Below are 26,492 nucleotides of genomic sequence, written 5' to 3'. Positions count from 1 at the left end.
TGACATGTGAAATATCAGTGAGGCATCCACAAGGAAAAAAAATTAACTCATTAAAAAAAACTAAACAAAAAAATCTGAAGTCACATGAAACATATTATGCTCTCTAAACTATCATGTTAATGACTCTTCACCTCAAATACGTTTACTCCAAAAGTCCTCAGTATCCTGAGAATATGGAGCTGGGATTGCAAAATTAACTTAAAATTCAGGAGCAATATTTACAGATTATTTATATAGCAACAATCTGGAAATATTTCCTTTGGTTATTGCCATTTGACAGAGATTTTGGATGACTTGCTTCTCCCTGTAATGGCATTTTTAGGGGTCAGACTGTAAAAAAGCTTCCAAGCTTCCTCCACTCCAGCAGCCTATTTACCTGTTTGAATGTTAATATGAAGAGCAAGTACAATGTTATGCTGAAAGTTGAGGCTTTAAATGGCTGCGGTTTATTGCAAGGTTTAGAACCTGGAAGCTCCTACTCCGTGACCTTTGTTGGGATGAGGGCCCTTTTCACCCCCCGTTACAGTTCCGGGATTCCTTTCCAGTAGAGCATTTCTTGAGGCTGGTTTAGTATTTTCACTTCTGGGGTAAACTTTCTGTCTTCTGGCTCCAAATGAAGTTAAGACAGCAAGGCCAGCTGGATCAGTTTATGTTGTGTAAAGTTAGTGGAGATGCTGGGAAGTCCTCAGGAGATCCATTACCTCCTGGTGCTTTATGCCTCATTCTCCAGCAAGCTCAGCCATTTTCCACTGTTTCAGCCTTTTTAACATATGAAGGGGAAGAGACTACACTAAATACCTTGTATAACTCAGAAAAAAAAATGGATCAGAGCTTAGATATTATTTTCTTAAGAATCAGTCACTTAAGATTTCTATTGAACAGATGGGAACAAAGCCCAATCTGGCCTAATTAAAGAAAAAAACAAAATTAAATTGTAACTGAGGAGTTCCGCAGCATCCTGCATGATGTGGTGGAATATAATGTCCCATTGCACTGCAGAACAGAGACACCATGGAATAAATCTTGGTTCTTCAGGCTCCAAGTACAACGTTTAAGGGCAGACACAGAAGAAGGCGAAGGAGCAGCAGAATTTTTGGGTGCTGTGCACCCACCCACCCCATGTTGTCCGTGTGAAGGGGACATTCTCTGTGGTTCACTTGGTGAGCCACAGATCTAATGCTGCAGAGTGCCAGCCAGCAGCTCTGCTCCGTCTCCTCACAGAAGGTCAGAGATGCCTCTGGGCACATGCTGAACCTCTCAAAGCAAAGCAGGGTTTGATGGAAGGGTCACCTAAGGCAAGGGGAAGATTCCTGTTTCTTCCAGAGAGCATCAGATGTGGCTCCAAGCACCGCTGACATATAATCTCAGCATCAGCCTCCTGAAATGTTCAGTGTTCGGTCATGTCTACATTTCTCTGACATCTTACAGTGGGAAAGACATGCAGGGTTCATGCAAGTGCTACACAGAGGTATGAATTAGGGGACCCCCCCTACTCTGCAGGTTCCATTTCCAAACACAGTCAAGCCTCTACCCCCACATGTCTAGACAATGCTGATCAGAAACTAACTGAATGCAAGGAACACAATAAAAAGCATCCAAATAATTAACTGTCATTGCAGGGAGGCTGCTTAAACCCAATTATGACCAGACCCAGATTACCAAGGGATGAAGAAGGCAGAAATAAGATCCTTAGAAGGCAAGGGACAGAGCACGGGTACAAATGAAATTAATTGCACCTTGCATATGGGTAACACCTTCCTTTTCTTCCTCTTGCTGTGCAGTTTCTCACCTGAGCTCCAAAAATCCCAACAGCATAAGCCTGCTTCTTAGGGAGATCAGAAACAAGCCAGAAGGATCCTGAGCTTTATAATTTCTAGACTGGAATATCTTTGACACCACACGTACTGGTACAATTGCAACTTGTCAAATAGAGGAACTCTGAAGTGACAATAAATATTAATTCCCTGTGCTGGCTTTCAGTCTAAATCTTAGCAGATTGAAATATCTGCCACAGGAACATAAAAAAAAAACAAAAAAAAGCCAAAGTAGCAATAAAAGTCAAACAAAAGTGCCAGATTCAGCATCTAGCACTGCCTGGTTTATGCTAGTCAAGTAACAGATGTTTCAGGCTGTGCATTTCAGAGGAAATTACACTGATACACTCATACAATACAGCAAATCCTGTTGCAAATTTGCAGAATATTTATTTCAGGAATAAGTCTGGCTCTACAAAAAAAGTGGATGTGAAACAAAATGACTTGGCTTACAAAGCCTACAGTGCCACTCTGCTCATCCAGCATCACAGCAGCAATGCTGAGATGAGATCAAAGATGATCACAGGAAAATCGTAGGTCCAGCAATGTCCATTTTTCATGCTCAAGGAGGGTTTTTTGCTGCTCACCCACCCTGCATCACCCCACAGCAGAGCCAGCAGTATTCGACTATGAGCAAGCTTAGCAGGATCCTTTGCCATTCACCTCTCCTGTCCGAAGAACACCAAAGGAACAGAGGTAAAGATCAGTGTGGCTCATCTAGTGTTGACCCATCGCTCCCATCGAATGGCTGAGCACTTCAGGTAGAATCCTGAGTGGATTCACACCAAGGATTCCCATACAGTGACTGTGAATATTAATTTTGGAGGGTGCAATGTGTCTTCGACTGGGTATATGCCCAGTGTAAAGGACCGTGGAGCTCTGATTTCACACAGACAAGGCAAACGGTAGGTGTGGATTTGGACTTGTGACCTCCTGGAGGTGGTTCTCGCTTTGGAAGCCCCTATGCCTCTAGTTTTGTCTCACGGAGCAGCACGGCACTGCAAGAGGAATGGTGGGGTGCGAACAAGGGGGATCTGACAGAGGCTGAGCAGCAGCTGGCAAACATCTGAGAACAGGCAGGGCCCACAGCAGGGTCAGTGTTTACAAATAATAAATCATGTGAGCAGTGCTCACACCAATGTTTGGGAAAGAGTCCGCATCACCAGCTTGACCTCCTGCCCAGCTGGATTTTCTTTTTTTTCTTTTCCCTGAAGAGAAATAAACTGGGGCCCTATGTTGGAAACTGGGAAACTACACAAAAGTGAGCAATGAAAGAAAGCTGGAACAATGACCAATTCACACAGACTAGGGGGCCTTCTGCACATTGTCCACGTCAAAATTTCCTCATCCCAAATAACTTCTTGCAAAAAAACACAGGATGCTTCTATTACCGAGTGGGTGGCGCTGGATACGGCATCGCCATTGGTGGGGAAAGTGGATGAACCACGCGTTAGTTCACTGCCACCTTTCCTACGGGACACTGGCAGCAGGAATACCTCTCTGCAGGCTTTCTCACGGTTTAGTCACACATTCACATAGATGACACCCTGCCATGCCAGCCCTGAAGTATAGAATTTAATAGGAAGGAAATCACCTTGCTCTTCTTTCCACCGTTCACCGTTTCACTTCATTTTGGAGGCAACGTGCCCCTCTCCCCAGACACAATTATTTTGTGGCAGTGAACCTCATGATAATACAAAACATGGAGAGCAAAACTAAATTACATCTTAGCGGTATCATAGCAAAGGTCCCCCGGTCCCCTGTTCTTCCTCCCCGCCTGGTTTACTTGATGGCACTATTCACATGCCCGGCACACCTGGGATGGTTTGCAGAACTGTGGCCATGATTTTTACGATTTTAAAGATGTAAAATATTGGTAAATAAAATTCAACTGGAAGCAAAGCCGAGGTGACCAGTGGAAAACGAAAAAAAACAGTAAATTTATCTAGAAATTCTTGAGTTTAAGCTCCGCCGTGCCGAACCAGCAGCACAGGGGGGTCTGCACCGCGTCGTTCGCAGTGTGACCCCGGTGATCGTTCCGCATCTGGCACATGTCGCGTGTTGCAATTAACAGCGGCCGTTACCGGCGCGGAAGCGGCGCTGGCCCCGGCGGAGCCCCGAGGAGCCGGGGGGCGGCGGGAGGAGGCGCTGGAGGCCGCGGTCCCGGCCTCCCCCGCACCGGCCGGCCCTGCCCCGGGCAGCGGGGCCGCGGGAGGCGGTGCCTCTCGGGGAGGCGGGCCGGGCCGGCCGGCGCTGCCTTCCGGGGCTCGGCACGGCGGCCGGAGCCGGGCAGGATGCGCTCCGCCGCCCCGCTGCTGCTGCTCGGGGCCTGCCTGCTGCTGCCGGCGCTGCTCCCGGCCGCGCCCGGCGCGCACGGCAGCCAGGAGCCGGCATCGGGCCCGGCCGCGGCGGTGAACGGTAGCCGCCTGCCCGCCGAACCGGCCGCGGCGCCCGGCAACCATAGCGGGGCCCAGCTCAGCCCGCTGCCCGCGCTGCTCCGCGACCTCTCGGCGCTGAAGGCCGCCGTCATCGGGGCCTGCGCCCTCACGGCCGCGCTCATCGCCTGCCTTCTGCTGCGCGTCTTCAGGTAAGGCCCGGCCGGGCCGCGCCCGCCCCGGCAGGTGCCGGCGGAGGGGCCTTGGGGCTCCCCTCGCCCCCGGCCGGGGAGGTGGGCGCAGGCCGGGGTCGGGCGGGCTCCGGCCGGGGCAGGCGGGAGGCGTTAAGCCCGCGGCCTCGCGGCGCCTCCCCGGAGCGGCGGGAGGCTCAGGCGGCACCGAGCTCCGCGCCTCTTATTAATGTTCTCTTAAAGCCTGGCTTCGAGCGTGTGTAAATGCCTCATGAAACTCCTGGGGAGCCATAGGGGCACCGCCGGCTTCACAAACATGCGTCTTCCTCCACTTCTGCAGAAAAAATGGGGCGGGAGTTGGGTTTCAAGTGGCTTTTTTCAGGTGTGGGGTATGGCGGGCTGGGACCAGAGTGGGCTCAAAACAAAACACGGGAAGTTCCGTCTAAATGTGCAAAATACATGTTTTTATTTTTCGCTGTGATGGTGGTGGGTTTCTGGGGTAGGTGACCAGGGCGGTTTTAGGTCTCCATCCATGGAGATGCTCAAAGCCCAGCTGCTGAGCCGGCTCTGGGTGGTCCTGCTTGATCTCCAGAGCTCCTGTCCCGCCTCAGCCATGCGTGTCGTGTTCACCCACAGGGTAATACAGGTACTCTCATTGTAGTAACTCATCCAGAGTATAGAAGACAAATCTTTTTTTAATCAAGTCTAAGCAGATAGGCGTGAGGAGGTGCACCATAATCACAAGTAGACGCTGTTTTAGACCACTGTCCTGCTTTGACTGGAACCCTGCTCAGTGCTCTATAACCAAACTCCCCGATGTTTTGGTTGGGTAGATTGCTGGTGGATGTGAGCCTGTGTTCCCAGCACAGAGAGGGAACCGTGCTCATGGAGCCGGGAGAAGTGCTGGTGAGCAGCAGGAAGCTGGGCAGAGGTTTGCATCTGCTTGGTGCTTCTATCTTGTCCATTTAGTTTGGTGTAACCAGCACGGGACAGTTCATTCACTGCCCTTCATGCTGCTGAAGTGGGTTGGTGCTGGCAAGGCAGCCCTTGAAACTCGCGTATCATCTCCCACCGTGAGGGACACAAGCAAGTTAAACCGGATCCCTTTAGAAAGCCAGTCTTCCTCTCGGCTTGTTGCCAGAGCAGAAGAAAAGCAAATATTACAGTGCCATTTGGCACTGTTAGTGTTAATTATCACTTAGAGCAGTGCTGAGAGTCCCCGTGGTACACTGGAGGCTGCCCCTGTCTTGTGCAGTCTACAAATAATAAGTATGTCAGGGAAGATTGCAAACTCTAAGTAGTTAACAGTCATCTGACTTCTAGGTTGGGGGAAAGAGCCCGGAGCGAGGAGCGGAGCGGCAGGGAGGAGGTGTGTGCCACGGCTCAGGTGACAAGCAGTTGGACAGATGGAGCTGGCAAATTCTTCCTTGTTCTGTCTTCAGGCAGCTCCTTTGTATTTCCAGGATGGCTGAAGCTGAATGCTCTGCTCCTCCTACTTCTGAATTAATTCCATGTAGGAAGGGCAGTGTTCATAATGGTAATATTGTGGTGTGGTCATAAAGATCCAAGTGATAAGAATTGATATTTTTTAAAGAAATGGATATTTAACTGAATAGGTTTATGAGCTAAAGTTAAGAAGTCTCTAAGTGCAGAACGAAAAGCTTAAGTTTCTGCGGCTGGTTCTCTCTGATCTTGGAGAGTTTATTTCCTCTGCCTCAGTTTCTTCTGGGTATAAAGTGAGACCTTGTGTCAAGGAGACCTGGCACAAGGCTGAACATCTCTAGCCAAACAAAGCAAACCAACAGCCTTTAAAGACCTTTCCCTGTACCATAATCAGCAGAACCAGGTCCAGGTTGAAGTCACCTTGCCAATGGTAGATTAATTCTACCATGCCAAAGTTGTTATACAGCTGGTCAGAGTTAATGTAGTGTTAAAGACGTGAAAAAAAATAAAAATCATCCTTCTGAGATCTCTCCTATATCTATAATAGAACCTGTAAGGAAAATAGGAAATGAAGCTTTTGGCTTCTGATGGCATTTTTCTTTATCTGACAGAGCACTTGTTAGTAAACAGTTATCCCAGTTGCAAATGAGACAAGTATAGCAACAGGTATGTTTGTACAGTGTCGCACTTGTAGCTGACAACATAGATTGGAGGAGATTCTGTTGCAGAAGAGATAAGGGATTTACCCTCAGTAAATGTAAAGCTTTTTTTTTTCCATCAGAATAAGAGCTTTGTTTATACTTAGTCAAAAACATTGCATTTTTTTTGTTCTGAAGTGTCATGGATTCCTATGAAAGAGATTTTGCTGAAATCCAATCTTTGATTAAACCTTTACTGTGAAATTGCTCTGGGTTGCTGGAAGTAAATTATCCGTTTAGCTATGGGTTGTAGAGATGAAATGAACTAATGATTTGCCAGATATTCCTGTAACAGGCACTGGATTTTTTTTTTGTATGTTTTCTTTAATACATCTCCTTTGAATCTATTTTTATATATATATAGTTTTGTTTTGTTTTTTCTCCAAACAGCGATGTATTTCTCCAGCTTACCACCTCTGTTTTTAAGACAACCCTCAGAGATTCCTCTGCATTCCTTTTGGGAATGTTCTGCTCTGAATCCATCTGATGGTCCTGTGATTCAGAATGTGGTATTGCCCAAAGTGATCTGAATGCCCTTTCTCTCTGTGGCTACTCGGGTCCAGGAAGGCCAGCCAAGGCCTAATTTGCTACAGTTGTTATTTGATTATTTTTTTTTGCAAGCCCAGTTCTGGGCTTGCTTTCTTTTCGATCCCCCTGGGCACTGCATGGTCCCAAAACAAAACCATTTCCACAGCAGACCCAATTTCATGTTATTCTCAATCAAATAGTCGTGTAAGTTGCATTACCAAGAAGCACAGTGTCTTGCAACAGTTTATGGACAGTTGATGCGGCTGAATTCACTCTTTGATCTGTGTTTTTGATTTTGCCTTTTTGCCCCCATATTCTGCCCTATTCCCCTCTCCTGGTGCGGTTTGGTTAATTTCAGTTACATTTCAATACAATTCTTGGATTCAGCTCCCAGGAAACATAATTTTTCAGCTGTGGCCATCTGCCTTCTAGGGAAACTGGGTAAGTTACTTCTGCTCAAATGGACCAGCTGACAGCAACCCAAAGCTTGAGTTGCAGAAAATTGAGTGCATTAAGTGTGAGCTACATGTCTTGACCTGTCCTTGAATGAACAGAGCCCAGGCTGGAAAAGGTTGCTATTTATCTAGATTTTTAGAGAGAAGCTACCTGCCTATTTCTTAACTCATTGCTTTGTTATGTTGCTTGTTGTTTTCTTTATTGTTAAATAAAGAAATAATTTTTTATAATAAATAATAATTTCTGTAATAATTTCAATAATTTCTTTATTGTTATATTTATTTTCTTTATTATTTTTTGCTGTTTATTTCTTCCTCAAATACCACTTTAAGGTTAGTTTTCCAGTAATTGCAAAACCGGTATGAATTACTGAGATTGCGGAGAGAGGTTCAAGCATATGATCATAGGATACAAGACCCTTTGTTCTATGAGCTGAGCAGTTGCTCTGGGCCATCCAGGGCTTAACCCCACAGAGTTGGACTGATTTAAAATTAATTGTATTATAACCAGTTAGACTACTCCAGCAAAGACAAGACCTCTGCCAGGAACAGAAAAGAAAAGATCGCTATTAAAATGACCTTAAATGGAGAAGGAAAAAACCCCAACAAAAAACATCAACCCCAAAACATATATTTGTGACCCATGCTGAAAGCTTTGTTTAAACTGCCTGTAGTTTAGTTATGGCCACAGAGAATGACAAATGGGACACTTGTCCTGGGTCTCAGAGGTCCTGTCTTTGTGAATGCTGGATTGTCTTGATGTGAGCGTGGCAGCAAACTGGCAGAAGGGAGGGAGAGGGGATTGCTGTCTCAAACTGTCTTGGGCTCTTTATAGCTCTCATGGGAACAGTCACAACAGAGGATGGATGCCAGTTTTTGTTGTAGGATTCACTGCCTTGGAGATTTTGGATGTGTCGTAAAAGTCTCTATAGCTCTGCCCTATAAAACAGGAATGCTTCCCAAGCACATCTCGGACAATATTGGTGTGACTGTGCTCAGATCTTGGAAGTGCGTGCTGGCACTAGCTGACCAGCAGATGTGAGTGGCTATATTTTAATTGCTTACGGACATCACTGCTTCATTGAACCACAGCAATATCCCATTTAGGTCCTCTTGAAGTTATTCCCAGTAGCAGGCTCTGATCTATCCCTTCTATTAGCAGCGCAGTTAAACAAGGGGAAACTTCTGCTCTTTGTGGTGGTGTTGATTCCATCTTAAGGACTTGAGTGTTAGAAAAGACAGCACCTTCAGTTTGTTACAGCAAAATGAATATATACAGAAAACATGTGAGGGCTTAGCTTAGTGGTTTAACTTTCTTGTATACAGCATCACCCAGAGAGCAGAGATACCCAGACAGAGCAACAGTAATGAAATATCACTGATCTAATTCATCAGCTGGTAATAAGCCTGGAGTTTCCGCAGGTTTATATTTCCATAATTTTTTTTTAACTGCTAAGGGAGCCCATTAATAGCAAATAAACTGGTCCCAATTCCATTCCCAATATAACATTGCTGCAGTTCTACGAGGAAGGTTATATGTAGCTTAATTAGACTCCAATAAGCACTTTGCTAAGAAGGGGTAGAGCTTTTTTGATTTTTCTTTTTTTTCCAGGGGACGGTCCCCTCCCCCTGCATCTCTTTTCGGGAAGCGTTAATGCCAGATTAGAAATGCAGATACCTCTCTCTGGGTCAAGAAAAGCATTATCTTTGAATATCAGGGTTGTTGACTAAAATAGATTAGAGGCGTAAATAATATAATGGACTAGTGAGTTGACTTGAGCATTTATTCTGCCACATGATGCCTTGGAAAGGAGGATGAAATGCTGCATATGACTGGTGCTTGATCAAAATAGCCCCCAGTCAAAATACAGAGACACAAAGTCAGCGTTCTGCTCCAGCCCCACTCTCTATGTTGTCCCTCCCTGTGCAGTGTGGTGGAGGGAGAAGATCTGATTTCTGATGGACCAGGCCCTGGTGTGGCACACGGTGGCAGAGGTATTGGAGCCTAAGGGTAGTACCAGTTTGCGAACGTCCCTGAGCCTGCAGAGCTCAGGAGGAACTGGAAACGTGCTCCCATGCCCAATGAATTATTCTTCATCTTTTCTTAATTAAGTACAGTGTTCGTTACACCTGCCTTCTGTTAACACCAGTGAGTTGGTTTTGGTGGGAGCAGCACTGGGTGTAAAGTGAAAGGTTAATATCCCTGGCTGCAGTTAACTTTTTGTTTTCCTCTGTGATGGTTCAGCGCGAGACCTGTAGCATCCCCTGCTAATTACAGGGGGTGGCTGAAGTCAGACAGAAGTGATGTGATTTTCTTTTATTTTATGCAGTGGAAAACAGTTTTCTGTGCTGAAATAGCTTGGGGAGCATTTCAGCTTGCTGTGCAAGGGGCATACTCTGACCACAGCTCCCAGCACACTTCTAGTTTGCTTTAAAAAAACCCACACAAAGTGAACGTGGCTGGAAATGAGATCCTCTCTTTGTCCATGAGCGCTAATGTGTCCTGATCCCATCCAGGAGGTCTCCAAAGTTCATGAAACATTTGTCTTGTAGTTCCTGCCCTGTGCTACTCTGCTGACTCTGCTATCTGTCTGCAAACAAAAGATGCTGCCTGGTGACTCCCGCTGGATAAAGTCTTTTTCTTTTGTGTTGTGGCCGCTGATGATTACAGGGATCCTACTGAGGTTCAGGAGTTTTAATGTGCAATGGCTTCCTGATGGGCAGGCTTATTTTGTGTGCATGCAGGGGCATTCCCGAGGCTTTCCTTTAAAGTTAGGTTGAGCAACTCTTCTAGTGTTTATGAAACCTAGGGAAGTCATTCAAAAGAGCAACTGTGAGAAGATGGACCACTGAAAAGTGCAGATTAATGACAAATTAGCTAGGTAATCTGTTGTAGGATTAATAGAGGAATAAGAAGCAAGGAAAGACGCTGTTGCCCTGCCAATGGCAAACAAGTGACTGTAGCAGCTTAGCCAAAAAACAGCAGCGCACCGGGCTGCCTCCCTTCTCTAAATGAGCACTGTGGTTAAGTGAGGGTTGGGGAGGATTAATAGATGACCGTGCAGTGAGTTCTGCTCCAGGTCCTCTTTAAAGTCTAGTCCAAATAGGCTAATTAATGGCTGGAGGCTAAAGGGTTCTAGTTCTCCATTTCTAAAAATATCTATTCTGCAGTTAATTGCTTCAAACACTCTAATATTAACTGTTTCAAGATGAACTCTGTAGAATAAGTTATGTTTTCTAATGGGAGGGAGTGAGGGAGGATGTCTCTCAATAGAGTGGACCTGATACGCAGGTAAGGTCTTAAGTGACTGAACCTATGGGAACATCCTGTGGACTGTACATGTAAGGCTGTGCTTAATTTGTTCTGACAGGCAGATGCACGTTAGTTTTGGTCTGTGTTTAGGCTTCACAGCATGAGTAAATTTTTTTTGTAAAAGCCATACATTACTTGTAAGATGAGACCTCCCTGCATCACTTTGCTGCTGGGTCCTGGCCGAGAAGCAAAATAATACGGAGAAGTGTTTTCAAAAGGATTTACAAGTGTTTGGGTTAAGAGTCCTCCTATATTGGATATAAAATTGCTTGTTTCAACAACAGGAGTAATAGAACAAGCCAGCCGGTGCTCTACGTGACACAGCGGCACAGATTGCTATAAAGAGGAGGCGACAGGAGACGACTTTGTTCTTGCTTCTGATGCGACCTGAGCCTTCAGAACAGAGAGGAAATGCAAACTACTCTATCCCAAGGGCTGGGACCTATTTGTTCAGCCCTGGACTGCTGCCCGAAAGCTGTGCTAGGCAGAGGCACTGAGATTTCTACATCAGAGCTGTTCAGCGATTTAAATTGCCTTTTCTTTAAGCCTAGAAGGGGCTGTTGTGGTGGAGATGCAAACGCAGGGTTTGAGTCCCAGTCTCTGTGTAACGCTCACACCTTGGTTCTTGCTGCTGTGTAACTCTGCAAAAGGCGTCTGTTCTTGTTGCAAAAATGTCAGTGTTGAATCCAGCATATCTTGCAGGACATGCCAGGGCAAGACTTGTTCATGGTGAATGTGTGTTCGTGATGCAGTGTCTGCTCGGAGCGATAGCTGTTATTACCAAAAATTAGGGGCTGCTTGCTTGTGCCTGCGCCAGCTCCCTTCTCATGCTCCGGAGCTGCCAGTTTTGTTTTATAAGAGGTGGAGGGGAAAATTCTGCAGTTTGTTAGCCCAAAATATCCGCTTTTCTCCCCAAAGGCTAGACGTACGCATCAGCACCTTCGTTATTGTATAATCACAAAGCTGGATTAATGCAGGAGCAGTGTGACCCTCCTAATATGCGTGAAAGGAGTAGGTGAAGTAAAAAGAACCCACACAATTCAAGCCACCGGCACAGAATTAGTTGAAAAGTGGCACACCAAGTGTTTGTTAATTGGAAGTAAAAGCAAGTGTTAGAAAATAGGTCTCTCAAAACCATGCGACACACAGGTGCTTGAGTATCTCTGTCTGAAAAGGAAAGTAAGGCTGGTGTCTATAGGAGGAGAGGTGTTAGGTACAGTTAGCTTCCAGTGATAGTTGATTATTTTTCACAGCACTTACACAGCACAGAGCATGAAACTTCTCAGACCAGGCTCAAGGTTGTTGGCCTTGGAGTCCTGAGCTTGGCCTGACAGCATTAAAAGAGAGCAGGTTGTTTTGTACCCAGACATCACCATCCCTTTGCTCCTTATACTCCTGCCTAGAACATTCCCTTGTTTCAGCAGGGCTTAACCTGGGCTTTCTCATCTAAACACATTCACTAAACCATTGGCTGCTTCTGCTGATTAAGCCCACGTCTTACTTATTGAGCGTGGCAGCAGGAGGACGCGGAGGCTGCTGCGCTCGTGTGCCTGCCCTGGATGCCAGCGGGTTTCTGGTTCATCAGAGACCAAAAGGCTGACGGTGATCTGGATTGCAGTTGACGAGAAACTGTGCTTTACACTGATGGGCACAAACGGTGGCCTTGGAAAGGCAGCGGGAGGGGACACAGGCTGGGGACACAGCCTTCGTGTCTGGGGAGGTCTGAATCAAACAGGGCGGTGATTCAGTGTTGGTGGTAAGGGATTCAGCGTATCCAAGGAATTCTGTATAAAAATGATGTGTCCCTCCCTGCCTCTGTGTTTCAGGTCTGGCAAGAGGATTAAGAAGACCAGGAAGTACGACATAATCACCACTCCAGCCGAGCGAGTAGAAATGGCTCCTCTGAACGAAGAAGACGATGAGGATGAAGACTCGACAGTGTTTGATGTGAAATACAGGTACTACTGCGAGCCTATCTGGTTAGACTTGCTCACTGAGCTCTTGTTAGTGAAGATAGCTCTTTTCTTCTCTGCTGGGCCAGCTCGGCAGAGATGAGGCAGTGACAGTCTCACCTTGCCCAAGCATTATTGCTCTCCTTTACAGCCCTTCTGCCTGTTCGCAGCACACGTTGCTCCGTACTCTCCCGCTCTTGTATTAACCACGTTGCTACCCCTAGGCTGTCTGCCCTCCTCTTTCCTCTGCAGAGCAGCACAACAGGAAACATGTGCCCCAGATATCTCACAAGGTTTAACAGACTGAACTTCCCCTCTCGGGCAGCTGTTGGCAGTCGTTCCTGTGCGCTTTTCATGACTACACACGCACTGGATGAAGGGCTGTAGATCAGGAGCTGCTTTCCCAAGCACTGCCCTGAGCCTGGGAGGGAAACGACAGTGAATCTCCACCAACCTTTGGGTTTATACCAGGGTGCTCTCATGTTGTTCTGTGACAGAGGGAGGACTGTGGTCCCTCGCTGATGTTGTCAGTGGTTATCCCTTAGCAACAAACTTCCTTTAAATATGTTTGTCTTTTTGAGATAGAAGCGATGTGACAACCCAAAACTTTTGGTGCCTATTCTGGGTGTGAGATTTATAGCAACCACTCAGCACATAAAGATGCTGCACATTGATTTATGGCATCAGGGTATCTGCATCTCTTATTTTTATTTGCAACAAGCCATCCAGAGCATTTGAGTTGCACTCTCATCCAAATAAGGCCTACTCTAAAATCTGTGTCACTTTGGCTGAAATAAGCTCTCCTAATTATAAAAACACAGATCTTGACAACTCCTAACTGGAGATTTTACAGACTTTACTCATGTTGCCCATCTCCTAACTTTGGAAAGGGAGAACAGCACATTTGCTCTAAGCACATGCGTGCCATCATCTAAAACACATAGCACCACATGCCCTGCTGGTAGTTTTGAAAATAACTGTGATATTTCTCTGTATGAAACAAGAAAGGGTGGGAGTTGGGCCTTTATGTGTAAATAATCAGTTCTTGAATTAGGAGACTTCTATCAGTCCTTGCCTGACTGTTTCCATTCTCTGTAGCTGCTCTGTGCTTGGTCTAATAATTTCAGCTTGTGCAGTTTTTACTTTGGGACTGAGCTTTGTTAAACCTGGAGTGCAGAGATCTGTCTTGCCATGGCCAACTTTAACAGCCAGTGTCTCTTGTCCCTCTTAACTTAGTACTTTCTCTGTGAACTTTTGGTAGCGAGATCAGAGGGGTTTTCCAAAGGCTGAGAACAGAGGCTTCTCAGTCATGGCAGTGCTTCAGGATAAGACGTCTAATAGTATAACATGAGATGAATGAAGAAGAGAGCTCGCTGGAAACCATCTGACTCATGAGAGCTGTGGTTGTGTTACGTGACGTTGCGTCCCTGGAGCACACGCTGTGCTGATGCTTTCACAAAAGTAATTTGGTCTTCCTGGGTTCTTTTGCAGTACAAATGGCTCTTCACCTTGTGTGATGCTCTGTTCGGGGACTGTAGGGGTTTTTGACTCTTGGCCAACCAGCCCTCTTTCCAGCTGTGGGAATTCCTCCTGTCTGCCCCTGTGCAACAGATATTAAATTCCCCGTTTTCTGAAGACCTAGCTGCTTCAGACGTAGCTTTTTAGCTCAGACAGAACTACATCACTTTAGAGGGGAGAGATCATCTTACATGCTGCTCTTGAAAGATATGCCCGTGGGCTGGACTGCCCATTGTTCAGTCATGTAACTGACATGCTGCCGTATCTACAGCAGAAACTAGTTTTCCGTAGCTGTTTAAACCTTGGATTTTCAATGTCTTCCTGGCTTCTGAATAGCACATGAAATTAGGTGTAATCTTTTGTCCTGTTCATTTTTTTTATTTAAAGGCTGTGAAACTCGGGGGAAAATAGTCCATTCCCCATAAAGTTGTGATTTTTCATGCTGTTTGCTCAGTGCTTTCCACTAGAAAGGCAGCAAAATATTTTTAAAATGTAGGCATCTGCCAAAACATGGGAACAGAGTGAAAAGGGAACCAGTTTTCCAAAGAGCAACACAGTAGGGACATGGTGGCTGTGATGGACTATAAGCATTAGTCAGTCCAGGTGTTACTTATGTACTGTAAGAAGATCATATGCTTTGAGATCTCCAGATTTACCACCAGCATGGCAGTAGGAAAATACCTGAAGAGCTGGCCTGAAGTCCCATGACGTTAGGTACTGCCTAATACTAAGTACATTACCCCAGTATTAACCTGCTCTGATATGCAGGTCACAAATCGAGTCTTGTTTTGGGTTTGTGGTGTCTTTGCTGGGGCTGATGTGGGGAAGCTCTAGGCTGGTTAGTTTGAGGTCCCCTCCCATAATTGAAAGATCCATATTGGCACTTGCCTCTGTGTTTGGAGGAGTAATTGAGATTCTTTGCTGTCTCCCCCATGTAATGCAAACAGCACTCTAATTAAGGCAGTTGGTGTCTAGCAGCAACAGGGGAAAAGCAACAAATACCTCTCCAATTGTTCTCATGCAGTTAATTTTCTTTCCTTTAATGCTTGTCCTTGTGTACATTTGTTTCCAATCTTACATGAGGCATCAAAGAACAGCAGACAGTGTAAATTGGTCTGTTGGATGAAGGTTATTATTATTTCTTTTTTTTTTTTCAGGAGACTTTAGGGTTTTGGGCTCCTGGTAGATCCCACCCCCACTTCCCTTGGGCAGCCAAGCAACGAGAAATAACCAACTTCTTCTCAGACTAAGCAGACTAATGAGACCACTTCAAAATCTTAACCAAACACAGTCCTTTCTGTGGATGCAAAAGCCACCCACTGCCTGACAAATGCAGAACCACGTGTGTGCCGGATTAGATACCCCCTTTGCGATCTCATTTCAGTCGCAGGGAAGCAGTTCTGTCAATGGCTTCTCTAATCCTGCAAGCACCATTTCTGCATGACGAGAATCTGAGAGTGTAAATCAAAGATTGTCACGGAGCAAAGATGACAAATCACTTAGACATTAACACTTCCTTGAAAAGCTTCATGGAAACCATACTTTTTTTTAATATGGAGGATGGTTTTCTGTGTGCATTTGGTACTGAAAGAGGCATTTGGATGAGAAATGCAGAAGTTGCTGTGAAATTATGAAAGCAAACTGAACGTGAAAAGGGTGTTTGTTTCTTGATCGCCAGTTCAATCTGTGCTGTGGAAGGTAGAAAAGTATCCCTGTCCAATTGATTTTTTGGACCATATGAACTGCATTGGTCATAATTTTCCAGATGTCAGGTATTTTTTTTTGTTTTATGATGGGATTACGCTTGCTGCACATCTTGGAAAATGAGTTAGTGGAAAGCTAAATCCTGTCCTCCAAGTGCGCTCTTTTTCATCCTACCAGTAGAACTCTGTTTTAAGGTTCCCCTCTCCTTTTTGCTCCTTGAGCACGTTTTTCCAAGAAGGGAAGGGAAAATTGTGCAGGTTTCATCATCTCGTACCTGATGGGGCTAAGCCATTGATACATCAGACAAGTTGGCACTATGTGATACTTGAGAAGAGAGGAGTGAGATAAAGTAGGTTACAGGCAAATGCCCTGACAAACTGGTGTTAGCGTCCATCCCCCATCACAGAGCACTCTGCTTGTTTTGTGTAATAAAAGCGATGAAAACAGCCGCAAAAAGAACCAGTTTCTGAAAAGGTAAATAAAATTGTTAGCTTATTAAGCTTATTAACTCTAGCGGAGCTCATTGGGGGATTTCTTGTCAGCTTCAATAGAAAACTGAAAGCAAGTACTGAATAAATTCAGTGGTGCCTGGCACATGAAAGGTTTTGAGAGCACGTCAGTAATGTGAGATACCAGCAGCATCCCCTCTCCCTGCTGACTTGCAGCTGGTGGAGGCCGCGCGTTCCGCTCTTGCTGGGCCCGGCTGGGCGGGTTTCACAACCGTCCCAGCCTCATCCCGGGTTGATTTGTGCCATGTGAGAGCCCAGAGCTGGGGAAGAACTTGGAATTTAAATACCGGAGCTGGAATTGTCCCAGCCCTGGTGTCAGGCTCCTAAATAAGTACTGGAAGTTTTTCCTGGGGCAGATCGAAGGCTCCATCCTTCCTGTTGGCTAAGTGAAATTCCGCAGTTTGTTTTCCACATGGAATGTCATTTTTGCCTCTAACAGCGGCAGCACTAGCAAAACACAGAAGCATTTTAGGAATGCATCTTCCAAAGTGCTCTTGAAAGCAGGAAGATTTGTGTGTAAGGAGCGGTGGCAGGCAGAGGAAGAAGGACAGGAGCTCCACCATCATGAGACTAAAGGGCTTTTGAGAGCTTGCAGGATGTTTTAGAGGAAAGATGCACCACATGTGAAGGCTGGATTCCGGGTTCATCCCTTTTTTCAGGCACTGATAGCATTGAAGTGTGTGAAAACATCTTCATCACAGTTGCAGGGCTCAGCCTTTAATGTGCTCAAGTCTTTTGGGAGTCCCTGTAAAATATGAGAGTTACACTATCGGTGTCTTCTCTTTTCTTTGAATACATCCTTTCCAGATCCTGACGGTATGTGCTGTGCTGAATGGAGCAAGGTATTGTGTGCTTGTTACAGCAAGGGAGCGGCTTTAATGGATTTTTTGCCAGCAAAAGCCACAGGCTGTTCTGGATGATGCTAGGTGAATTGTGCTAGGGTTTGTAGCAGCTTATGTTTTCTTTCTTGCAGCAGGCAGAAGTTGCGTATAAATGGAAAGGTATCATTTATCCTCATCTGCAGGAGTGCGAGTCACTAACACAGCTGCTTACTGTAAACACAACAAATTGCCAAGCTTTGGTGCTGCAGTTAAGGATTTCCCGTGGTCCACAGCAGGGGAGGAAAGAGATGGTCAAAAAGCGTTTTTTGTTTGGTTTTTGAAGGCCAGGTTCTTTCCTCGTGTGACTGTGACAGTTGTTAGAGAGCTCACCACATTCTGCTGCCTGTTGGGTCGATGAGACACTGGCGGTGCAGTCCTACAGGAGGGCTCTCGCCTCCTTCATGAGTGTAACAAGTTCCTATTAAGACTATTTTTTTGGAACCCTGAGGCAGTTAAAGCAGCAGGGTGTCAGGAGGAGAATCCATAGCAAGGAGGACAGTCCACGTGTGATGGTTAGTAAGGGGCTGCACTGGTGAGAAAACAGCTGTGAGGTCCAAGACTCTGTTTCCCATGCAGTGAAATAGCAGCCCCCCGTGCACGCTCCTTTCTCTGCTCTGCACAGTGGCTGCTCGCAGCATCTCTCAGCATCTGGGATTTGTCTGCTATAACTCTTTTTCCTTCGCTTGGTCTGGCTTCTCCTGGCACAGTGTTAATGTATCAGTGTCTCATGTCACCATGGAAATCAACTGCTGGGGGGAACTGATGGCAACTACAGTAAATAATGCTACCTTTTCTTTGTGATATTTCCCCCCCCCACACTTTGCACAGGGGTTCTAATCTCTACCTGTGAGCTATTTGATTGCAATTCTATGGCTGTACTAATTCTTCCTACCTTCCAGGTAAAGCAGCTCCATGGAACACTGGTGCCCTGCGAGATGTCATTCTGCTGTTGAGGGACCTGCTGAAGCCGTAACTGTGAAAGGGGAGGCTTTCATCTCTGCAGCGTTACAACCAAACCAAGCCTCACCTCCTCAAGGTGCTGTTTGTACAGCAGGCTATGGATCTTCTGGCCAAAACGTCACTGTTCAGTTCCTGGTTTCCAAACTTCTGGTTTGGAATGACCAGGGTTCTTCTTTGCAAACTCAGCTCTCTTTTGCTTTAGGAAGGCTGCACTGTCACTAAAGCCTGACAAGATGCAGCCCTGTGTACTGACTTGCAGCTCATTATGGTCTAAATAAGTTTTGCAGAAGGAAGAAGAAAAGGAAGATTGAACCAAGCTGCCCCAAGGACTTATTTTCTAAAATCCTAATTCAATACTTCAGTCACTGTTAAACTTCGGTCATTGTTAAACAGATCATGGTTAAAAAATATAATCAAGAAGTCTGTGTTTCTGGGCCTTACAGAAGTGATTTATGACCTTAAGTGGTAAAAACGTGTAAGCCATGCTGAAATGCCACATTGTATGTTTAGTGTAGGATTTTTGGGGGAAGAGGGTGAGAGGTTGACTCATGTAAAACACTTTCTTGACTTGCTACTGATTTTTTGTTTAAAACAATTGCACTAAGCTTTCATGATAACATTCTCATTGTCCCCGAGAGCTCTGGTCAGACCAACTTCAATAAATGAGACCACAGGGAAATAGGAAGAATTGGGCATGCCCTAAACTACAACAGTCTTGGATTAAAGAAGATATATTTTTGTAATTTTCTGTCCTTCCACAGGGTGTGAAAACAGTGTTTTGTACTGTCCTGTGCTTACTGTAACTTGTCTACAATTCATCTATATTACCTTTTTTCTAAGCAAAATAAGTCCTCATGTGGAATGATTAGATTGCAGAAAGAACACCTCTTACTTTTCATGGAAGCTTCACGTAAGTGATCTTTACGTGTATCAAACTGGAAGTTTTCCCCTGCCGCCTGCTTGACAAATCCCCTTTAACTCAAGGATGCATTTCTAAGCATCGCTCCCTGCTGTGCTCTGTGCTGCAGAGGTCAGAGCTGTGGGTTGACGCTATGAGAATTAGATTGCTGCGTCTGGATGGATTGGGTTTAGGAGACCGCAAGCATGAACGCTTTCCAGGCCATCGTTAGAAAGGGCAAACCAAACTGCTTTCATTTCTTTGCTTTGTGGTTTTCCTTTAAAGTAACCACAAATGCAGTTCAGGCTTCTCTTTGACATGTTTATTCTCTGTTTACTGCACCCCTTAACACCTTTTATTTTGGGTTTTTAAGCTGGCTGGAACTTTGCTTTTCTTTGGGAATGCACATTATCCATTTGTTTCAGGATTGCCCCAGTGTTTGCTTGACCCTTTTCCAGCCTCCTGCAGCTACAACCCCTCAAGGGGCTGCAGCATATCTGGCAAAGCACCATCTTAGCAACAAGCTGCCAGTTTGGGGGTTTTTTTGAAGGCCAGTTGGGATTTGAGGTTTGCTGAGAACACTGAACTGCTTTGTCATGATACCGCAATGTCCACCAGCTCTGCACGGTTCCCTTGGGCCCTGCAGTTGGTAAAAGGAGGTGAAGTGGAAATTTTTTGTCTCTCTTTCCAGCAGCCTTGTGCTTTCTTCAAAGCAACTCCCATAACACAGCTTGCTTTCAGTTTTCAGCAGTGGCTTTGCAAACAGCCCACTCAGGCTGGCTGGAGAAAATCCCACAGCAGAGTGGTGTGTTACTATTAGTCATCAAGGCAATATAAAAATGCTATGTTATTTTCATTCATGGAATGAATTTGAGTCATTCCGTATTACTGTTACTAAGCAATATTTAATGTCTCAGCTGCGAGGTGAGGATGGGGTTGAGGTTGTGTCCTGGCTGGTGGGAATTGCGGGGACCAGCAGGTTAAACGATGCTGTGCGTTGAGATGAGATCTGGGACTCTTTCCCTGCCTGGGTAAAACAGGCTTCAGATTTAAGCTGAATGACTCTGAACAAAATATTGTGTTGCTTCAGGACTAAAGTGCTTTGAAGACAGAGAATTGAACTTCTTAGGCAGACCAAGTTCTTTTGAAGACAGAGAAGTGGCGATGCTGAGAGGAGAGAGGTTAAAAGCTGATGTTGTATCTGCAGAAGGTGAAGAAGGAGCGAGGTGACTGCCATGTCTGAGCAGACACCATGGCAACACGGTCATGTCCACTCTTCTGCTGAACTCATTAACCTGGGCATCAGGCACGCTGGAGGAGTGGTGGAGAGGGGATGAAACCTCTGTGCACGAAAGAAAGGAGAGACCAAGTTATGTAGGAGAGAGATGAGAGGTAAAGGTGCATAAAAGGCACTTCTCTTTTCCAGAGGTGAGTTCTTGAAATCAGGAGTTTTTCCACTAACTTCAGGTCACTTGCTGAGTTAGGCTGGCAAAGGCTGTGCGCTTTCTATGTTTGTGGCTAAAAGATCACACTATTTCCATAATATGACTAAATATCAATGATAAACAGGGACCAGGTATTTAAGATGCTGAAGACAGAGGTGCCCAACAGCCACCAGGATGCTCTGGTTCCTTGGGCAGGTCCCAAACCCTGTGCCATAAGCTAAAAAGTGCTTATAGGGAAGCAGCAGCTGCTTGGTGGAACTAAAAGGCCAACCTCACCAGTTGCTCATGGTCATGAAAACAATCTGAATGCTTTGTTTGATACTCAGTTGCTGTTGCAAATGTGAGGCAATGTTTACCTCTACAAAAGTTGCTGTATGTGATTTAAAGTGTCTGGTTAAATATTCTATATCTATATTTAGTTAAGATTTTAAGAGCACTTGACGTGACTCATCTAATAGTATATATATGAATATTTTTTTAATGGTAGGAATTAGTTTAAAACAGTTTTAATAATATGGACTGTTTGGTTCAGGTAGTTCTAGGAGTTCATTGGAGAAGAAATAGCCATTAACCACTACATGAATGTTTTACCTTAACGCTCTGTGTATCTTACACCGCAGATTTAATCTGCTTGTGACTGTAGTGTTTTAGTACCTGCTGCTATTTTGTGTTGCATAGTCAAACTTGCTTTGTTCAAGAGCATTTTAAAAGGCGTATTTTTTTTGTTACGGAAAATGAAAAGACAAATGTTATTACAGATGTCTGTCTGTAGCTCACTGCTTACAAAATCAACCAACTAGTCTCAAACCAAGCAAGTGAATTAGAGGCTTTGCTATCTGTGCATGCTGTGCTGTGGAGGAAAAACCCTGCGCAGAATTGCAGCATCTCTGCTCCAACCACAGCCCTGTCACCAGGGATTGCATTTGAGAGGCCAGAAGTTGGTGTGATGTGCTTGCCTGCAGAATAAGTCAGAAGAACACAGATAATTTCATAATTCCTCCCCCAGAAGATGAGGAGTTAACTGCAAACACTTATTTGCACACCAACTTGTGCCACCCTAATGCACATCCTAAGCCCAAACTGACTTGTAGAAGTCTACAAGCACTAATAAAGCTTGAACACACAAGCACTAGTGCATTTGAACATTTTATTTGTAACTGTTCCCTCTAATACGCTGTATGTGCTGTGATCTCTGCAGGGTAGCAGGCTACCATTTTTCATTAAGGGTTTGTTCCTCTGCTAGATGAGTTTCTGCTGCTGCAGTTTGTGTGTGAGGAGCTATCAGGACCATGTGTTTTGTTTTGTGCAGTTGCTTGAACTTTGTTTAAAAATGTTTAAGAGAATTTGTCATTGTGACCAAAGCTTCTTTTTAAGAAAAAATTATGAGTTTGAATGGGCTTCTCATGTTTCAGTACAGACTTCCATCATTAAACATGTTCTTGGACTCCTGCTTTGTGTTGTGTGTTACGTTTAGGGGGTGAATTGGAAAAGGGCCGTTGCTTGGTGAAGTTTGGTGAATTCAAGAGCTTTGTGTGATGCCTCCTTAAAGGGTTACACATCTCTGCAGTGCAAATCCTGTTGTCCTGTGGCCATGAACCCAAGCACAACAAGGAGAGAAACTGCTTTTAACAGCACAGAAGAGTAATATGTTTAATTACAAAATCTTTGGTTACAACCAGGTCGGTACCTTGGAGCCCACAAACTGCAGACCCGTGGGGTGAACCAAACCACATCCCCTCCCTGTGGCACCCAGGTCACATCACAGCCACTAAGCAGATCTGGTTCCTTCCACTCCAGTCTTGCTTGACCAAGTTCTCTGTCTCTGAAGCAGCTTTGCCATGTGGCTTTCAGGGCATGGTGAGAGGCTGAAGTGCTAGAGATAAGGGTCAGGGCAATCTGAGTCTTGCTTGTTTGTTGTTGTGGGTGTTTTAGCAGTACTCTGAAGTCTGTTTTGCTCTTACACTATTTTTCCATGGAGTACAGATGCTCTGAGGCCCTGGAACAGCTACAGGACAGCCTGATCCTTTACCCTCTGCATGAATCAGCTCTGCCTCCCTCCTCTCCCACGTACCAATGATCCTGCATTGATGTCTTCATCTCCTCAGTAAGTCTAAGAGTAATGTGGTGCTGCAGACAAAAGGCAGCTGCTGTCCAGCCAGTGCTTTTTAAATTATGTCCTGCCAGTAAAATAAAGCTTGATCTAATTCAAAATACTCAACAAAATGCTATTAGGCTTCAGGCATGAGCCAGCCGTTGTGCAGCAAAGCTGATTTGTGTAGGAAGTTCAAGACACATCAAGGTGAGACCCAACCTAACCCTGGGCTGCGGCTAAATAGGACAAGTACCCCTGAGCATCAGCTGCAAAGGGGAATTTTCATGTAATGGGAAGGCAGCAGCTGCAATCTCTGGGTGTATTTACCTTTCTGATGAGATCTCAAGTGGAAGATGAGCAAATGACCAAAAATGTGGTGTAAATTATTAGCTAAGAGCCAAGAGTTGAAAAGCTAGAGCTTGAAGATGATGATTGTAGCTGGGGTCCGGGCAGGAGGGGTGAGGGCCAGTTTGGCCCTTTCTGAACCATGACATGGGGGACATCTGCAACTCCCTGGCCAGGGTTCCAGCTTTGTGCCACGCAGATGGGGGACTGTTGGTTTGAGAGATGATGGATAAAGCTTAGATAACCTCCTGCACTATTTCAGCCAGATCGATTCACTTTAAGGGTAGCACATGTCATCTACTTAAAGCTCTTCCCAGTTCCTCTGGGCTTCTTACACTGTTTCTTTATAGAAAATGTAATTCAATGTACATGTTATCATTCTGGCTTAGCAACAGGTACTTGCTTGGGACTTTTACCAGTTCCAAGACCCAAATGAGCCAGTTTGGCCATCTTGTCTGATCTGCCTTGTGTAGCCCTTGGGAGCTCCTCTGCGAGTCCAACAGCCAGTGAAATAACCGGCAGCATTCCCACTTACAGGCAGGAGAACAACCTGCTCCGGGCTATAGGGTCACAGAAGCCAAACTTGCTGTCCCTGCTCACAGTAAAACCTCAGCTGGGAGTTTCAGGGGTGTTTTTCTCACCAGGTAACAGGTATTTTTGCTGCCATGAGTCTGTTAGAGGAGATACAAGGGGGCCTAGGTTTGTGTGGCCAGTCCTCATCAGCTCTGATGCCAGCCCAGGATAATCACTGCACTGCTGCTGAGCAAACATAAATGCTTCAAATCACCATCAGTTCCTTGAGGCATCACTTTAAAACCTCTGCCTCCTCCCTCAGTTGTTTCCCACACCCACCATGAGTTTCCAGGCTGCCTCTGCCCTGATACAAATATATTTAGCTGAAGAGAAGCTCATCTTTACAGACACTTCTCTCTCCTCCTGCCTTCAATTCATAAAGGTTTAAGCTCAGGTCAAGAACATTTGACATTTTCCCACTTCATTTCTGCCTGGCTGTCAGCAGAGTTGTCTCAGCAGCACCTTTTGGACAGCATCTGAAATTACTCAGCTCTCTCCCTCTCCCCGCGTGAGCACTCCTGTGGTACAGATCCCAGTGGCATCAAGATGTTTCTCAGGTAAACAGAAAAATAATCTATTTGGGCAGCTTCTACTATTTCCTTTCCTTGATCTGATAATTTTTTTTTGTTGTGTTGAAAGAATTCCTCTTGTTGATAGTGAAGCAAAGCTACCAAAGCCCACAAGCAAACACTAGTCAGCTTCCTCTGATATTTCTGCCAGCACTTCCCCAGTTACCTTGCTCCCATCCCCAATTGTTGTTGGTTACCTGCTGTTACAGATTAGCAATGCCCTTGTAGATAAAGCTACAGCAATAGAGAAATAAGCAGCAATGAATATCCATCCCCTGGCACAGGTCAAGCGTTTGATGCTCCAGCTCTAACCCTGTCCCTAAAACCACCCAAGGCTCAGGTACGGAGTTTGCAGGTGTGGGATGCAGAGACTGTGCGGCACCATAAATCAAAACCCTCGGAGGTGACATTGGCCATGGTGTGTGCGCAGCAATGAGTGTGTCCAAGTCACCCAGGCACGTTCACCTCTTGCATGGGCACAGATCACCCCTTGCCAGCACCGCTTGGTAACAATCAAACTTCAATGTGACTTGATTCAAGGCTCCAGTCTGAGCTGCTGTAGTTAAGAGTTGGGTCTATTTAAGCAGAATTAGCATTCCTGAAGCTTGCTAAGCTTAAATAAGACAATAGTACCACTCAGGATGCAGACAGAGGGAAGTTTTTGCAGAAGAGTTGCTATTTAATGAGCTGTTCAAATGAACCACTTACTCCGTCCCTCTGTGTATATGCAATATTTTTAAAATCACATATTTGCAGCACATTGTTTGTTACTGTTCAAGGAAACAAATGATTTGCTTTTAACATAATCACTATGAGAAGTAAATTATTCAGCATTTGCTGCTTGGAAGTGAAAAAGGGAATCTGAATTTCTTTTTAGTTTCTTCGTCTTTTTTTATAATAGATATACAAGCTTCAGGGCACACTTTTATGCTCCTGTAGCCAAGATTTCGTAGAATTGACTAATAATCTATTTTGCATATTTATAAACACTTTATTATTTATTAATGGAACATTTCAGGAGTAAATTTATAATCCTGCCATGTGATCTCAGCCTTTCAAAGAAAAATGGTTTCTCATGTCAAAGAGTTGGAAATTGGAGCTGGCGTAACAAAGCAATAAGTGAGAATATCTCATTAGCGCAAAAGCAAATAGGCAAGGGCCTTTTGCAAGAATACACACGCATGCAAGATGGCTCAAAAAACCCACATTAGATGTCAAATACAGAACATGATGCTCAAGATGTATCAATTCCCTGCTCTGCTAACTGTAAACCCACAAGAAAATGGCACGGCCCTACGACTGCATCGGATCCCTGGTCCTACACACCCTGTGCTCCCTCTCCAAGTTGCCATTACTGCACTCGGCCACTTCACCTCCAGGTATTTTAAGATTCAGGAGTCTTGAAGAAAGTGCTGACACACTCCTTGGGGAATTCAAGTCAAAAGACCAGATACAGGCCTCCCATCAGCTCCCCACATCCCACACTGCTAACACTGGGAGTCACAGACCACTTACTCATTGCTAGCATCAAAGCTGGATTTTTCAAGCAGAAAATGCTCCGAGACAGGTGCAAGCAGCAAACACGCACACTTTCTGACATCATCACCACTTCACTTAGAGATAAAAACAAAACACCTTCTAGATACTCAGAAAAAAACCCAAAATAAAACAAAAAAACAACCAAAACAAAACCCCTCTAAGCTATTCTTTGTAACCTTACATGTCTCTAGGAAGCTCCTGAAGATCCATCCTTGTCAAAAGTATCAAGCTCCTCTGATCTCATCAAGTTCATTTTGCTAATGAGACACCTCCCCACCACCTTGTACCACTTGCAGTGATTACTCCACTTGTGCCCTTATAGTCTCCTGGTTAAGTGACTTGATGCCTGCCAGGTGCTTTCCTTGCTGCAGGTGCTCCTCCTACCGTCCTCATCTGTCACACCCAGGTGGAGGAGGAAGCCTCTTGAAGAAGGCACAAGGCTAGAGATCCAAAATAAGAGTTGACAACTCACGTAAAGGCATAGCTGTGGGCTGAAGTTTCTGAGTTATGCTGATTTCCTAAATCACAGCTTTTTAAGTGCAAGGATGCTGAGGTTATCCAGTGCTTGCGCTATGGCTGTGTTTCCCCGGGACACTGGTGGAACATGCTGGTTTTAGAAGCCATGTGTCCAGACTTTCACAATACAAGTCGTGCTCCTTTGACTGAAGGTGAGGTTATCTTCTTCACACA

General features: G+C 45.2%; 1 protein-coding gene across 1 annotated transcript; it reads left to right on the top strand.

Annotated features, from left to right (window-relative positions):
• Nucleotides 1–4,012: 4,012 nt before the first annotated feature.
• Nucleotides 4,013–22,128, top strand: FAM174B (family with sequence similarity 174 member B). Its single transcript, XM_065076625.1, has 3 exons — nt 4,013–4,401; nt 12,644–12,775; nt 18,281–22,128. The coding sequence occupies exons 1-3, from the start codon at nt 4,109–4,111 to the stop codon at nt 18,282–18,284; spliced, it is 429 nt and encodes a 142-aa protein (XP_064932697.1). The 5' UTR covers nt 4,013–4,108; the 3' UTR covers nt 18,285–22,128.
• The last annotated feature ends 4,364 nt before the right edge of the window (nt 22,129–26,492 follow it).

The sequence above is a fragment of the Columba livia genome, chromosome 11 (assembly GCF_036013475.1).
Source record: "Columba livia isolate bColLiv1 breed racing homer chromosome 11, bColLiv1.pat.W.v2, whole genome shotgun sequence".
In the NCBI taxonomy this organism is placed as follows: Eukaryota; Metazoa; Chordata; class Aves; order Columbiformes; family Columbidae; genus Columba; species Columba livia.
The sequence above is the reverse complement of the archived record's forward strand: the minus strand, read 5'-3'. Positions and strand labels throughout refer to the sequence as shown.

Coding starts and splice junctions, on each gene's coding strand:
- FAM174B (XM_065076625.1), top strand. CDS start 4,109: ATGCGCTCCGCCGCCCCGCTGCTGCTGCTCGGGGCCTGCCTGCTGCTG. Junction 4,402..12,643: donor CTTCTGCTGCGCGTCTTCAG/GTAAGGCCCGGC, acceptor TCTGTGTTTCAG/GTCTGGCAAGAGGATTAAGA.